At 43.8% G+C, this 16,575-nt stretch overlaps 1 protein-coding gene across 1 annotated transcript in view; it reads right to left on the reverse strand.

Annotated features, from left to right (window-relative positions):
* RSU1 (Ras suppressor protein 1) overlaps nt 1-16,575 on the reverse strand; it is a 63,835-nt gene that overhangs the window by 29,169 nt on the left and 18,091 nt on the right. Inside the window, exons 5-8 of the mRNA XM_081882700.1 lie at nt 15,698-15,816; nt 13,476-13,558; nt 12,963-13,077; nt 5,655-5,787 (exon numbers count right to left, since the gene is read on the reverse strand). Of these exons, the coding sequence (XP_081738826.1) occupies nt 5,655-5,787; nt 12,963-13,077; nt 13,476-13,558; nt 15,698-15,816 (450 nt within the window). The remainder of the gene's footprint in view (nt 1-5,654; nt 5,788-12,962; nt 13,078-13,475; nt 13,559-15,697; nt 15,817-16,575) is intronic.

The following is a 16,575-nucleotide window of genomic DNA, read 5'->3' on the forward strand; positions in this document are numbered from 1 at the left end:
TGTGACTTGTCCAAATTACACTGAAATCATTTCCACTTAAGCTCTTCGCTGGATAAAAAAGTTGATAAAATCTCTCCATAAAGCAAAGGCCAGTTCTACAGCTACCCGATAGCCCTCAACAGCAAAGTAAAAAACAGCCAAGGATAACACAAAAAGCCTTAAACAATATCAGCTTGAAATAAGAAACTGGAGCTCCATAAAATACCAGCATGTAATAAAACAAGATATTACTGTGTTGAGAATAGAAACCGCAGCCCGTTCTCTTTTATTATAAAAATGCTGCTTTTTAATTTATGTCCCAAATAAAAAACAGCAACGTACATAGTAACTCATCCTGCCTAGTTGTAAATAACCTAACCGGAATGAACAGCCAAAGCATTTTTGAAGTTATAAAGGGTTAAGACTTTTCCTCCATACTTAGCGTTGCTCTGACTAAACAACAGAGGAATGTGATTGGTCTCCAAAGCAAGGATGTGGACCCAATTTGGCCTGGTGTGCATCCCAATTTGGCCCGTGCAGCCTTCCCCCCCCACCACACCCAGCTGCCCCACATGCAGCATCATATTGTCATGCCAGATGAGGGGCAGGTGGAGACACAGCTGCCAATGCACAACCTTCAAATGTGCACTGGCAAGATGGGCTTGATTGTTGCCACTGCCAATCAGCTGATTGGTGGCAAGAGTAAGCCAGCTAGAACTGTCTACACTATGCAGTTCCCCACGGGGCACTTTTTAGCACTACCAACTCTTGCAGAAAGCAGACCTTGAAGTTCACACGGATCAGCTGATCTGCTTGGCTGGGCTTGGATTTTCGTATCTATCTATCTATCTGCTGCGTGAGAAATGAAGAATGGCTCACTTGATGTCATTGTGACATCAGGTGACTGGCAGGTGGACAGAGTCCACTCACCTGTCAAAATGGCCCACCAAGGGGGGGGGGTCCCAGGATGCTCTAATCACCCCACCCCTACTCTAAGGTTTTGTATTTTACACCATTAACTCTTCTGCCTTAGTTTGCTTCTGGCCACACAATACTTTTTCCTCATTCATCTGAATTCACCAAGAATTTCCCATAGTATATTATCACTAAGACAGCCTTCGCCAATGGCTGTCTGGCTGGGGCTGAGGGCAGTTGCAGTCCAGCAACCATCTGTAGGGCACCAGATTGGAAAACACTGCACCAAGGAACTGATAACTGAATATAATGTTGTGGATATTACAGAAAAGTCTGTATTTTGATTGTGTGTATATATATATATGTGTGTGTTTCATTATTGCTGGAAGTTGCATTTTAATCTGTTACTATACACAGTCTTGTGTGAGTTTTTCTTATGAAGGAAGCCTTTTTAAACAAAGGAGTTAAACAAGCACTCAATATGTTCCAATGAATACAAATCCTACAAGAACTGACTGAGTGCTCATTTTATTTATACTCCAATTAGTTACACTTTTCTTGCTTGAGTTAAGCTCTTGAGAAACCAGTGCAAACATAGTTAAAGGATAAATCTAAGGCAAACGTTGGGACCTTTTTCTAAATCAGAATTGTGATCCTCATTACTGACAGGGCTGAAGCTTTGTTATGGACTTGAGACTTGAGTGGCAATAATGTTTAGGATTATAATGGAAGCAGAGGTGCCATTCTGAAGTTTCCATTGTATTATAGCTATTCTATTAGCATTCTATTAAGTATTGTTGGATTGCACAGGTAAGTATTGGCAGCAGGGCTGTTGGCTCCCAGGAACACACAGTGCTAATGTGATTATTACCCATATAATCTAGCAGACCTGTACGAGTAGAGCATTTAAAATGTTCTTATAGCATTGAGTCCCAGAAACACAGCTATTTCTTGCAAACATATATGCTAGAATCAGAATATGTGAGACTAGGTACCTAACAGTGTCCTACACTCTTGGGTTGCTGCCACGATAACTTCCTGAATGTAAACATATAGATTGAGATTTACTCGGATTCACAAGGTATCATGTCAAGGGATCTTTTAACTCCATTTGACAGTTCCCATGGGGAGAGGAAGTTAATTCTAGAATGGTAATAAATTGGAAGTATTCTCTAAGAATCCTGCTGAAATCAGACAACAAGGTCATACAAACAACACATTCGAAAGCAAGTGTTAAGACGAATCCATTTGGTGTAACAGCTGTTTAAAAACAACAACCCTCTGCCAAATATTTAAGTAAAGGAAATACTTTAGCTGAGATGAAATCATCAGGTAGCAACTAAAAAAAAAGTATCACAAATGAGAACACTAAAACAATTTGCTTTTTAGAAAAAAGAATGAACCATGGAGAAATGATCTGAAGGACATGATTAATGCTTCGAATATACTTGGAAAACTGCCGCCTGTTTCTAAGTGCTATCAGCGAAGCCCACCCCTCTTCGCTCATTGAGGTTTAACCACATCATCAAGTCACTAATTATGTTACACTAATTCTGTATGATATTTCCAGACTGCAATTCTTCATAGGAGTTTCATTTGCTGTTTTGTTCTAAACATTTGTGCCCGTGTGTAGTTGCTGAGTATATTATAGCCAATAAATCATACTATCCATCATGTCTTTGTCACTATTATAGACATACAAGATCCTTAGAGGATACACATAACAAAAAAGGTCACTTTGAAAAGTTGACTAGGGGCACAACCACTCCCCCCCCCATGTAGATATTGCCTTTTAGATAAAGTTGCTGTCATTATGCTTTATATGCCTTGATGCTTCTCTGTAGGGAAACAAACTGTTTAACATGCATACAGGAACACCCCCACAAAGATAACAAAGAGGACTATTATTTTGGGAAGCTCTCCGTGGTAAAGTCCTAGGTTCAATCCTGAGCATCTCCAGGGAAGGCTAGGAGAGATCCTTATATGGAAGGCTGGAGAGCCTCTAACATTCAATGTAGTCAACACTGAGCTAATTGGACCAAAGGTATAATGACCTGGTATAATGCAACTTCCTATGTGCAAACCATTTTGACTGCTGGAAAGCCAGGTTTCTACTTATTTGAGAAAGCCATCTTTATGCAGTCACATTCCCAGATAAATGGCAGTAGCAAGGTTAGGGTGTGGTCTCTCTGAAGAACTGTGATATGCTTGTTGAGTGAAGCTAGCAAGGTAACTGGGCCTCAGTAACTGATGCCACCTTTGCCCATACCTGGGGTGGTGGTTCAATTGGCATGACATCCATAGTCACCCTGGAGACTGCATAACAATTTCTGCTCAATTGGTCCAACTTCCTTTTGCTTTTACAGAGAGTGCAAATGATACATGCCTCCTCTTGGGAGTTCTGTTGCTTGCACATCTGTAAACATGCAAAGAATCCCAAGTACCTCCTGGGAGCAACATGGAAGCAAATGTGGATACAGGTAATGATTTACGAAGTAATAACTTGCCACGATGTGCACAGAACCACACTGTAATTCGACAGTACCAAATACCTTGCCAGTTGGGGAGGGCAGTTTTACCACACCCTAGCTTCCCAGGATTCCTCAACAGGTTTGTGTGCAGTGAGGTTTCTCCCCACTTTATAAAAAACCTGCTTACTGTATGGGTGGTTATCATGGGACTTTGGTACCCAGGAGATTTTGATGCCCCACCCCCAATTGCATGTACAAGAGCCAGCCATACCAGCAACTGAGTCCTGCTGGAAGCTGTCATTGCACCCGAGAGGAGCAAGCTCACTTAAGGAATGCCAGCTTGGAGGCATGGCACACAGAGCTCTATTCACTCCTGACCCCTCTACAGCTTCCACCCAAGGCAGCTGCTTCCCTTTGCTGACAATCCTGTCAGTAGCTGCTAGCATAATGCATAGTGCACCTTGGTTAGGCTGCCAAACAAAAGAAATACTTCATCACCAACATGTTGGTCCGCAGGCACTGCTAGGACACTACCAGAATACTATGGTCAAAATAAATGTATCAGTGTGTAGGTAGGCTTAAAAAGAAAAGTAAAACTTTTTTTGACAGCAATCAATTTTAATTCTTGAGCATATGGCCATTTCTTCAGATGCATGTTGTTAATTAACAAATGTTGAGTGTGCACTAAACCTTTAAAACATGTTTGAAGCATGTTTCTTCCTACCGCTCAAAGAATTCTAGGCACTGAAGTTTGCTATGGGTTGCTGGGAATTGTAACTCTGTGAGGGGTGAACTACAATGCCCAGAATGTAGCATGCCAGAATGCCTGGGAAAGGATGTGCCTTGAATGTACTTTAAAGGCATAGAGTGTGTGCAGCCAAAAATAAATTTGTTGTACTGCTATACAATGCCCCTCATGTGCACACCTTTATTAGAGCAAGCAAGATAACCAGGAATTTGTTTGTGTACAGTGTTGAGAGTAAAAGCTGCCTTCTCACTCAGACAAAAAGAAACCTTCCAACCTGCCCTTCTCCTCCAGATGCTGCCACTGGTTGTAAGCAGGGAACTTCAGCAGGAACAAGCATGGCTTGCAAGGCCATCTTTCAAACCTACACCCCATCCAAGACATTTGCCCACCTAAGGATCTATCACACTCTATGTGTAATTACATCCTTCTGTCTGATAAAATGATTGCCCTGCTGAAAAATTACTGGATTCCCATCTCTTTCAGTGTAGCCAGGCATTTCGTTATGGTTTCATCATAACTCCTAACATATGGCAGTTGCAATTTGACATATATCCTCTAATCCATGGGTGGGTAATTCATTCAGCACTGAAGACCTTATTGAAAATGCATCATAAGCCAGAAGGTGGAAGCTCGGTTCAATAATTTATGCACTTATAATTCCCTCTGCATAAAACCTTCTTGGCCATGGCGCCTCCGACCCCAGAGCTGTTGCAAAGGTGAGATGCACCTTGTACTTTTGTAGTGTCTGGGCAAATAACCACCAGTCTATGACAGAGAGCAGCCTATGTAAGGACCTCCAAATGTTGCTGGAATACAACTCCCATCAGCTCCAGGTGATGGGAGCTGTAGTCCAATGGCATCTGGAAAGCACCACATTGCCAACACCCTCATCAAGTAAACAACAGCCACCTGGCTTAGTGGTTCTACCCTACCTAAGCAGCCCCCTCCTGCTGCCACCAGAAGCGCTTCTGAGGAACTGCTTTGCCCTGAAGGAAAGAGAGAAGCAGCAGCAGTTCCTCCAGTGACCAAGAGTTTCTTTTGTTTTTTTCTGTTTTATTATGTAACTTTTATTGATGCCATTTTTTAAAAAAAAATATTACAGAAATTGCTTTGTGAAGTCCACCTGAGAAAGCAGCATACAGTTAGATACTTTAATGTAAATAAATAAAGTACCTTTCATCTGAGCTAAGACGCAGCATAGGTGCTCTCTAGGAACTCCAGGCCACCAACTTTGTGAACATGCTCCACCAGAATCCTCCCCTTTATGTGCCTCAGCTGTGCATTCCAGCACACAAGCCAAGGTGCAGGCAAATAGTATGGACTGGGCAGTGGCAATGAAGTGTGGCATAGTCCCTGCTGCTATTCATTCTGGGGAGGAAGGGCTTAATAGGAGCACCTCCATCTTCAGTTTGCTTCAGGTGGGTTGAGTCATTGAGGTAACTGACCCTGATAAGATCACAGGGGCTTTGTGCCACAACTCCATTAAAAAGAAAGAGAGAAAGAGAAAAGCTATTGAAGACAAACGGAAGCACAATACTCACTATTTGTATGTCTCTGACCGAATATATTCAAACACATGAGAAATGCCCAGCTGGAACTGATCTGCAATAGGGGTGACCCAGGGATTGTTCTCTGCTTTGAAGACTTGCTTTTGACCGGTCAAATCCAAGTTACCTGAAAGGATCGAACAGGCATTTACTCTTCTTGGATAATTTAAATAACTCCAGCATTTAAAGAGCCACGAGCAAGAGAATCAACCTAGGTGCAATGTGATTCTAAACATATTTACCTGTAAGTAAAGAGTCCTAATGAGTTGAAGTCTACTTCTTTCCGAGGAAGTCTGAATAAGACTCTACTTGTGCAATCAAATCTAATTTCTGTTAACTCAGACGTACATCCTACTGAGCTGACACCAGTGGGGCTTACTCCAAATTATCCTGCATCCATAAGTGTTGGGAACCTCCAGCCCATGGACCTAATAAGATGCAGGAGGCCATTTTCCTTGAGCCACGCCCACAAGTCATATGTGTGTAAAGACACAGCTGCAAAGGAACAGCCAGGAACCTTAAAATGCACTCCAGGTTGTTCCTTTTAAATCTGGCACCAGATACAAACCCTACTGGGATTGTTTCCACTCAGGAGCTCCCAATGATCTCCAATCAGCTCAGCAGTGGCTTCAAGCCCCACTTAGATTGGCTGGGATCTTTGTTTTTATGCCTAAGAGCAGGCATAGGCAAACTCAGCCCTCCAGATGCTTTGGGACTACAACTCCCATCATCCCTAGCTAACAGGACCAGTGGTCGGGGATGATGGGAGTTGTAGTCCCAAAACATCTAGAGGGCCGAGTTTGCCTATGCCTGCCTAAGAATCACATTCCCTCCTGGACAACCTTCCTTTGGTGGGAGGGTCCAGAGACAAAAGTTGGGAAGAGCATCAGATGCGACTCTGAACATTGTACGGTAGACTTCATTCTGGTCAAGAAGCTTCTACACACACCCCTCTCTTCCTCTTACATCCAGACCAGCAAGTTTGAAAACACATTCCAGCTAGGCAAAAGGCGCACAGCATGGCTGTGAGGGTTGTGGTCTGGGGAGGGGTGTGTATGGCCTGGAAGGGAGGTTTGGGGAGCTGCCTTTGGGGGTTGGTTACCTGCCCTATGTTACAGACTATCGCAGAGAAACAAAAGTAATTAGCGGGGGGGGGGGGGAGAGCTATCAAATAAAGCTCTGAGTCTTTAAAATGCCAGGTTGAACTATTGTTGTGAGCAAAAATGTCACAAAGCTCTTTCCCAGCTAATGTGAATTTGGGCATGGCTGAGAAACGAGTCTAGGTTCCATATGTGAGATTTTATAAGGTAAGTAAGGGCTGTGGATAATATGTAGAGAAAGAAGGGGGGCTGGGCCTCTGTTGCCCCCTTGTATTGCATACTGGCAAAGCTATCAGAACAACCCCACCTCCCTAGTGCTGGATCGACAAGCGACAGCAATACATGAAGTTCAGGCATTATATGGGGAAGCGTGTGGTGGCTGAGCTAAGCAGCACTAGAGGGATGGGCTGCTTGAGAGCAGGTGTCTCCCCCCCCCCCCAAGTTGCTGTGAGTCGCTCTGGTCACACAGTGTGCATTTCCCATGCTCTGTGCAGCACATGAAGAAGAAGAGTTTGGATTTGATATCCCGCTTTATCACTACCCTTTAAGGAGTCTCAAAGCGGCTAACATTCTCCTTTCCCTTCCTCCCCCACAACAAACACTCTGTGAGGTGAGTGGGGCTGAGAGACTTCAAAGAAGTGTGACTGGCCCAAGGTCACCCAGCAGCTGCATGTGGAGGAGCAGAGATGTGAGCCCTGTCCACCAGATTATGAGCCTACCACATTTAACCACTGCACCACATGACCCTTAATGCAGCCCAGGAGGAGAAAGTAGGTGAGCCTAATGACCTTGGTACATGTGCAAAGGAGAAAGATGGATGCTCGTCTCAGACGGGCCCTCTGAACCATTTGTCATTCCTCTTCTGTCAACTGTCTGAAGGCCTGTTCTCCTCTCGCGTAATAACATGCAGGCACCAGCACTCCACCCTTCTGCCAGCCAGGCAGCAATTGCCCTAAGCACTTCATGCTTGAGTGCGCCTGGCTTGCAGCCTCGCACCCCGCCTCCTTTATTAGAGGCCTCAGCCGCGCTCCTGTTCTAACAAGGATCAGGCAGTAGGATTAAGCACTGTGACAAAGAGGAACCTAATAAGCGAGAGGCCGGGGTGTCTAAATCTATGCTGGCGAGCTCAAACAACAGATTCGCACAGTTCAACGTGCCGTTTTAAAGGCAGAGGCTGCCGTGGAAGGAAGCCGGCGCTGTGATTAGCAGTAACCCCCTGACCAATGCTGCTATGAAGATCATATTTTACTTCGAGGCTTATTCGGCAATTGCAAATTGGATTTGCCATGTTATTACCTGGAAGAAGAAAAACCACAACACCTACAGGCACTTGTCTCTAAAGCTCCCAACAGTAAGCACTCACTTATGCTTATAATTCTGCAAGCCTTGCCATCGGGAGAAGGGAACGATCAGCCCGCCGCCACTCATGCGAATTGCAAAAATCTGGCACAGTGCTCAGAGTGTAGGTAGTCAGATCCAAAAATCTCATTCAGAGGAGTGCAGAGCAGAACGCTCCAATCTTGAAATGGTTGAGAGGCTTACTGCCAGGACTAAATCACACATAGATTTAACTTTGGCTTTCTCACCCCTCAAGCATAATATTTCCAACAGAGTTACCAAGTAGTAAAATAAAATCATTTAAATTGGACATTTGAGAGGGGGGGGGGAATCATGCACTAGGAGGTTGGGGACCAGCTTTTGTGGAGAAGGGCCTTGCCATTACGGGCAAATGAGGCAGTGCCAAGAGAGGGCAGCTAAATGCTAGTTACTTAACTTCAGCCTATCTTATCATGGGGATGAGGGACACCCTTTAGATTTTCTTCCTCGGGCACCAAAATATTGAGTCACCCCCCCCCCCCAGAAGTAGGAATGGAAGGAGAGGAAGTTATTTAACTGAATGAAATATGCATCTTTTTCAGGATACGTAATCATCCCTAGATACCATCCCAACATGAAACTGACTATTACATTGATAGAGGTATGGCAGAACAATGTAGGTCCTGCACGAAGTGTGGGGCTGTGTTAGGACCTTGGGAGCATTGTATTTGGGTACCTTTGCTCCCTGAACAAAGCGTAAACATGGTTTGCGGCCATCCGAAATGCTTGTTGTGGGCAAATGTCGAATAGATGCCTATTACTGTAAAGCTTTCAAATGTGGGTTGGTCAGTGCAAGGAAAATTCAGATGACTCCATCTGGATGCAGAGAAGGAAGAAGGAAAAGCACAAGCATATTGTCGCCTGGCCACACAAGGAAGTCAAGATGAGTCTTGGAAAGGAATGTTTAGCTCCGCACACACAAAAGTACATTAAATACTTTCTCGAACAAATGTTTTCATTGCTGGATCTCAAAAGCTGAGTAAGTGGAGACCTTCATTAAGCAACGTTCATCTCCAAAATGACTTCAAATCAATCTCATAATTGTAGAAAATGCTTGAAAACCTTGAGAAAATCTGCTGGGAGGAAATGCTCATTCTAGCATTAACTAATTAACACAGGAGTCAGAAGAATAAGAGATAGAGGTCAGCAACGTGTTAGAATTTACATCCTGCAAAACTCAAATTTACATGCCAAAGTCACTGGAAATGAATGACTCTGCAATGACCCTCTGATTCACCAAGGAAAAAATTGAGTATCTCATCTTGCTTCAAGAGAGATTTGCACTATTTGGAACATATGTTTAAGTAATTAAAAGGGTAACAGGGTTTAACTAAAAGCATCATTACTCAACAGGAAGTGCTTTTTATTCCATCTCCACCTGTCTGTCCCTTTTTCTTTAGCGGTAAGGATGACGTCAGTGGAGACTTGACTTGGCCCTTGAGTAAGTTCTACTGAGCAAATTCAAACTCCTCAGCTTAGTAAGCAGGGATGCAAGCAAGCCTTTCCCCTTTGCTCCTACCTGATAGTGGGACCAAAAGCTAAAACAAAGCAGAAATTGGGAGAGTGGAAGAGTGGAAAGGGAGGGGGGAGAGCAGGCCAAGAGAAGAAGCAGATGGACTAACAGAACTTCAACAAAAAGTATGTTGAATTGGGAAATGGGAAAGAACGAAACCTTACTCAGGGGGTTTTGTGTTTCATGTATGAGAGCCTGAAGAACGAAGGCCGAGTGTTAGGCTGCTGGCTATACTGAGTTGTAAACTTCAAGTAAGCAGCTCAAGGAAGTTAGGAAATTGTTTTGACACTGTGACTGTGGAATGCTGATCCAAAAATGGCGATAAAAGGACTCCATCCCCTCAGGGCATTAGTGTCTTGCCAGGCGGACCCTGAGTTAAGGGACTGTCCTGGCATTCTGGAGACACACTATTTTAAACTCATAACATGTGGTTTGAAGGTTTTATATTCCAGGAAACCAGAGTTTTACAGATCAGACAATAATCAGGAACTGTGCTTAATTAAATACCGTATTTTTCGCACCATAGGACGCACCGGACAATAGGACGCACCTTGTTTTAGAGGGGGGAGAACAAGAAAAAAAAATTCTCCCCCTCTCTGCCCAGGGCCCCTTCAGCGAAGCAGCAGGAGGCGCTGCGCAGAGAGGGGGAGAATTTTCCCCCTCTTGTTTTCCCGCTCTAAAACAAGGTGCCGTTTAAGGTGCGTTCAGGCGGCTACCTTAGAAGCCTCTTTAGCCGTGCGTCACCTCTCCAGCCGGGAGAGGGTCGCGGGGGGGCTTCTTTTGCCCCGTGTGCCCTCTCCCGGCTGGAGAGGTGACGCGCGGCTATAGAGGCTCCTGCCATAGCCGCGCGTCACCTCTCCAACTGGGAGAGGGTGGTGGGGCTATGGCGTCTTCACCCCATAGGACGCACACACATTTCCCCTTCATTTTTGAAGGGGAAAAAGTGCGTCCTATAGAGTGAAAAATACGGTATTTCCAGGCTGCATGCACAAAAGGTTTATTTGAATTCGGCCATGCTGTTCTCTCATCAGATTTTATCTACATACTCTCCCCTCTTTCTGTCCATGCCACTGCCCTTAAAAGATCCTCAAGCATTATCATAGATTTCTTTCGCAGGCGTTATCTGAAGGGTAATCTCATATAACTGCATTGATCCCAAGATCATTTTCCGAGGCTCTTCTACAGGTGCCTGTGTTGAGTGAATGGCTGTTAAGGAGAGGCCTTTTCAGTCATGGCATACTGGCTGTGGAATACCCTCCTCAAGGAGGCCCACTTGGCACCCACATTGCGGTCTTTCCAACATTAGGTGAAAAGCTTTTTTCCTTCTCCAAAGGAAAAGGAGATGCGTTTTTTTGTGTTATGGCACTTTTTAGACCCTGGGAACAATGCTTTAACCTGTGTTTGATTTTACATTCATATTGGATTTTAAATTTTTTTTTATGAGTTAAAGAATAAATTGTACACCATCAAGAGAACTTGTCACTGACGAGCAAGATAAAAAATACTGCAAATCAGTAAGTGAAACCAAGGCTAAAGTTTAAGTGTCCTTTTCTATTTCCGCTCAGAGGACACACTCTCTTTCTGATACTCTGAAGAAAGAAATTAATTTTATTTTCTTATTTGGATATAAATACCTCAGAATCCAACTTTATTAAAGGCTAAGTAAGGGATAAACCCTCTGAACAGAACGTACAGTTAGGTTATATGTAAAAGCACGCCTGCCACGATTTTCTTCAGCTTTGCTCTACACTTTCAGGATTACATTTTTATTACTTTGAGACCACGTGATTTGCTTCCAAAAGAGAAAGATGACTTGGCCTCAGGACCCAATCCACTGGGGAAGTATTCTTTTGTAAGCCCTTCTGGAGTGACTGGAAGCTGCACAAGAGCAGGCAGCCTCTGCTTCAAGGAGGACTGAGGAGGAGGAGGAGGAGGAGGAGTTCCCATTGAATTCTGCCCAGTTCAAAATTTATTTGTGTAGAAACAAGCATGCAAGCAACCCCCTCCACCAAATAAACCATGACTACTTTGGTACAGCTGAGCTGAAATGTCTCTCAGGAGACATTTTTTTCTCAGAAAACATTAAAGCTTTTTTTTTTTACCCCTAAAAATACTGCCATTTCCCCTCCCAGAATGAGCTAGGGCCAGGGGTATTATTAATTACCACTACTGCTTATTACATTTGTCAGTCCCTCAATACAAAAGGGAGGGAAGCTTGAAGTCAATTCACAAGACAGAAAAAGAAAATATAAAAAGCTGAACAATACAAAATACATAGAACGCTCGTTCAACAACTCATTACTAATCTGATATTGCAATTAAATCTGCTGCTTTGTTTTGGCTTTCCCCCTCCTCTACCTTCTAAAATGCAACTGTAGTCGTTGAGAAATCAAGAGTATATATGGCAAGAAATTTAGTGTTCCCTGTCACTTTATGTGACTGGTTGCAACTCTGTTGTTGAGGTGAATCATGATGTGTCTTACAGTGCAGCACATAACATTTTAAATTCAGGGGGAAAAGACAACACCTACTAAAATTTTATCTATGGATAGTGCTGCTTACCACAATCTCATGAACTGCATTTTGAGCAACAGTGTCAAAGACAGACACCCAAGGAACTAGAGATGTGAAGGTTGGGAGAGGGGGGAAACAGAAAAACTGGGAGGGGTGGGCCCAGTTATTCCTATTTTTCTGGAAAACGTCTCCCCCCCCCCAAGTTTTAAGACTTATAGCATTTCCCTTTGGTTTCATATGCTGAGAGTAACTCATTCACAGCCCTAGAGTATAGCACAAAATGATGTAGACTATCATCAGTTCTTCTAGTGGTACATCAATAAACCTGTGAACACATTTGCTAAGCTAAGCAGGGTCCCATATGGTTTCAAATTGGATGGGAGATTTCTGCATTGCAAAGAGGTTGGACTTGATGACCCCCGTGGTCTTTTCCAACTCTACAATTCTATGCTGAATTAATAGTTTGAAAAAGCCATACTGTAAACAATCAAACAAACAAATGATGTTGAGATGTTGCTTTATATATAACACGTTAAATACAATACCAAATGCCACTATTGCCAGGTGTGACAATATTAAATTTAGCTGTGGCAGGAGTCTTTGCCTCCCATGCTCAGAAATGTTCCATAAGTATTTGCTGGGCTTGCTAGTTTGTGCTTATCAGGGGCTGGGGGGAAACGCAGAAACAGCAATGAACATGTTTTAAAGATGCTAATGGCCAAGTTTGGTTACCAAAATGAAGGGCTGTGTTCAAGTAGGCTTTCAGGCATTCTCACAGCAGCAATGCTTAAGTCTTACCTAGCTCAGGAGGCAGAACTGTAAGGCGGTTGCCCTGGATGTGAAGTTCTTTAAGCTGAGTGAGTTCACCAATTTCTTTAGGGAGGGATATCAGGTCATTATCCCTAAGGCTAAGCTTTAAGGAGAGAGAGAGAGAGAGAGAGAGAGAGAGAGAGGGTGGTTGAGTGGGAGAGACACAAACAGGCACACAGTTTTGTCAGAACAATTCTCAGTTGAAAGGAAGCAGATGTTTATGTCAAAATCAGCCATAAATAAATATTTTATACTGCAAAGTCCTTTCTTTCTTTCTTTCTTTCTTTCTTTCTTTCTTTCTGACACTTCACCCCGCCCTAAACATTCAATTCCTCCAATTTAGTTACAAGTGTCTGCTGATTAACAATAGGCAACGCCAAGAATAGGAGGCCGGTTTCTTCAAAGCCCCCACCGCTCCCCTGCAAATTGACTTGATTCTACTCTTACAAGGGCCGCAAAAGCGAATTGATTTTTTTCCAAGAATTTAGATAAATTACTTACTATCTGCAACTTTGTGAGCTTCCCAATATCTGGTGGCAGGATTTCAAAATCGTTGTCACTTAGATAGAGTGCACGCAGGGTGGCTGCAAATTAAACAGCAATATATAAACAGGGTGGCATACAACCCAAACCATTTGAGGCCTGATCAATAAAAAAGTGTCAGCTTTGATTAATAACCCTGACTTGGTGAAAAGCCTTTGACATACCCAAGGCTCACTATAATAACAAGCAGGTCAAACTTAGATTTACTGGCTTATTGTACTGTTGGGTCCGCTCAGGAAAACATCTATATCCAAAAGGACTGACACAATTAACAATTCCTGTAACATTAGGCTCTGGCAGGCCACGTCACACCATTTCAATAGGAGTCTGCCAGGACAGAAGCCATCACAGCTTATTAACTTCCAATTCCTCGTCATTATCGAAATTTGCATCTACAACCCGCCCTCAGAAGCTCCCGATAGGCTTCACCCTCTGCCTCTCTTAGATGTCTGCAGAAAATAGCTGAAAAGTCATTTTAGATCAGGCTGGAGTACAAATACAGCAAATACAAGAATTTATTTTGTACAGATCTGGAACCTAAGAAGCTGCCTTATACCAACATAAATCATTGGGTCCTCCAAGCTCAGGACTGCCTATGCTGACTCGAAGCTACTTTCCTGGTTTTCAAACAGAGAATCATTTCCCAGCCCTAGCAGGAGAAGTCAATGATTGTACCTGGGACCTTCTGCACAGAAAGCAGATACCTGGACCAGTGAGCTTTGGCTATTCCTGCTTTATTCCTTTCAAGAAATGATAGCAAATTTGGGGGAAATGGGGATGGGGGTAAAAGGATAAATTGGCTTCATTTTAGTTCATTACCTTTTCATGGCTCCCAGATGGCTTAGAACACACCAAACCCATCCCAACACAGAAGGAAAACCAGCCATTTCACCATGGAAAGGTGCTTCTGATGGAGATACAACTTCCAAAGTTGGACCAAAATTGCATCGCTCAGACTACTCAGTTGTAGATCAAACATGTACGCCACAGAGGCCATTAATGTCTAGTGTCAGGGGTGGGGAACCTTTTCAACCTGATGGGCCAAATCTTTATCTCCCCACTGTGGGCTAACGTTACCGGGGGGGGGGTAGCTGGCCCCATGGAGCGGGGGTGTGGGGTGAGCTCCCTGCACAGCAGCTGATGCCGATGTTTAATCCTGCTTTCTGCCAATCTAGATGTGCCTCTACCTGCCCCACAGCTGGTGTCACATATGATGTGAAGATGACCGTGGTTCGGGGGAAATGGCCCGGTGGGTCAAATTTGGCCCAAGGGGCCAGAGATTGCCTACCCCATAGGAGCCAACTTCTAGGGGCCAAGGGGACTGGTCCCCCTAAAGTTGATGAGCATTGTCATTCAAATGGTGTGTGAGCTGCATCATGTGATCGATTATGCAGGCTGAGCCTTGCCTGCCCCCCAAATATTTTATTCATGCTGGCACCTCTGCCAACCTCTGCTCCAGTGTGGCACCATGTCAGAGTCTCATGAGAGGGATTAAAACAGGGACAGACAACAGGTTGCCATCCGGAAGCTGTTCAACTACAACTCCCATCAACCCTGACTTTTGACCGTGTTGGCTGGGTTTGATGGGAGTTGGAACCCAACAACATCTGGAGGGCTACTCCTGGATTAAAAAGAAAGGTTGGCTCACTTATTTGCAGCAGACATCATGCCAGGTAGAAAAGTGGGGGGAATTAACTGGCCTAGCTGGTCTAGGACAGGCACCAGCAGCCACAAAGACCTATATTTGCCAAAGGCACTGCACGCTGAACCCAGGGCTGATAAATAATTGTTCATGGAAAACAGATTATAACGTGGTGGCTTGCATTTCTTCTCTCGCTTGGTGACCTTCTTAACTGTCCCAGGTGGGTGCTGCATTTGCTGAAGTTTTAGCTCAATACGAAATGGAATAAAATTCAAGAAAATATGACCAAGGCGGTAGCTCATACAACACTCCTAGCCGTCCACTTACTCCCACCGAGATCAGGTGACTGTAGATCAAAAGGTACAGATTGCCAAGCTATGCAGAAATATTCAAGGCGGCTCATAGAAGGAGGCATATATCTCTAATATTCTTTTTTTAGAGTTCAGCCTCCCTCAAATAAATTTTACCTGCAGAAAGCAAAGCAACTTTTCAGGATGATTTAACACATTAAAAAAAAAAATTAAAAATGGTTCCTTACTTAGATAGAAGAAGTTTCCGGGAAGCGAATTTTCGTTTAAGTTATTGTAAGTCAAATCAAGAACCTCCAGAGCTGGCAAGGAGCCAAATCCTCGTGGCAAGGAGTTAAGCCTGTTCATCCTAATGTTAAGAGAAGGATGTGTAAGGCATTATTTGGGATATGAAAGCATACGTGTTGTTTTATTTAGTATATGCAGGCAACTGCTCATTTACATGTGTTCAAGGAACACCCGACTGCACACACGCGCATCACTGCAAACCCAGAAGTGGCATAAAAAGGGGCAAAAGCAGCCGCAAAAATGCTGCAGAAACAGCGCTGAGCAATCCCACAAGCCTTTGCAAGTGCAATCCCAGGAGCTCTTGCACCGACCTTTGAGGCCTGTTGAGAGTTGGAGTTTGAGCAAGGAGATTTGGAGGGTGTTTGCAGGCTTTTCCAGCAGCATTCCCAATATACGCGATTTCACTTAAACATGCAGTGCCTTGGAACATAACTCCCGCATAAATGAGGAGTTGCCTGTATCGCTTGTTTCTCTCTGTTAAGCCATTTTTTACTTTACTGACCACATTCTCTCTTGTACATTTGCTTTGGATGCTGCATAAGGTGACACACCAACAATCACATAATCTAAAAGCCCATAAAAAGGGGGGGGGGGAAACCCACCAATAACACAAAGAAACAAAAACAGCCCATTAAAAACTCACAATGGCTAAGGAAATGTCCTTTAAAAAGAGAAAGGGTGTTTCCAGACTGTTGCTATTTTGGGTGGGATTCAATCACATACTGGGAAATTCAGGTTGCGCAGTTACAGTTGATTGGAAGATCTTGTGCAACAGATCTGCTTCTCCAAAACATTCTAGCCAGGCAAACCCACCAGAGAG

This window comes from Podarcis melisellensis, assembly GCF_964234715.1.
Source record: "Podarcis melisellensis genome assembly, chromosome: 12".
Taxonomy (NCBI): domain Eukaryota; kingdom Metazoa; phylum Chordata; class Lepidosauria; order Squamata; family Lacertidae; genus Podarcis; species Podarcis melisellensis.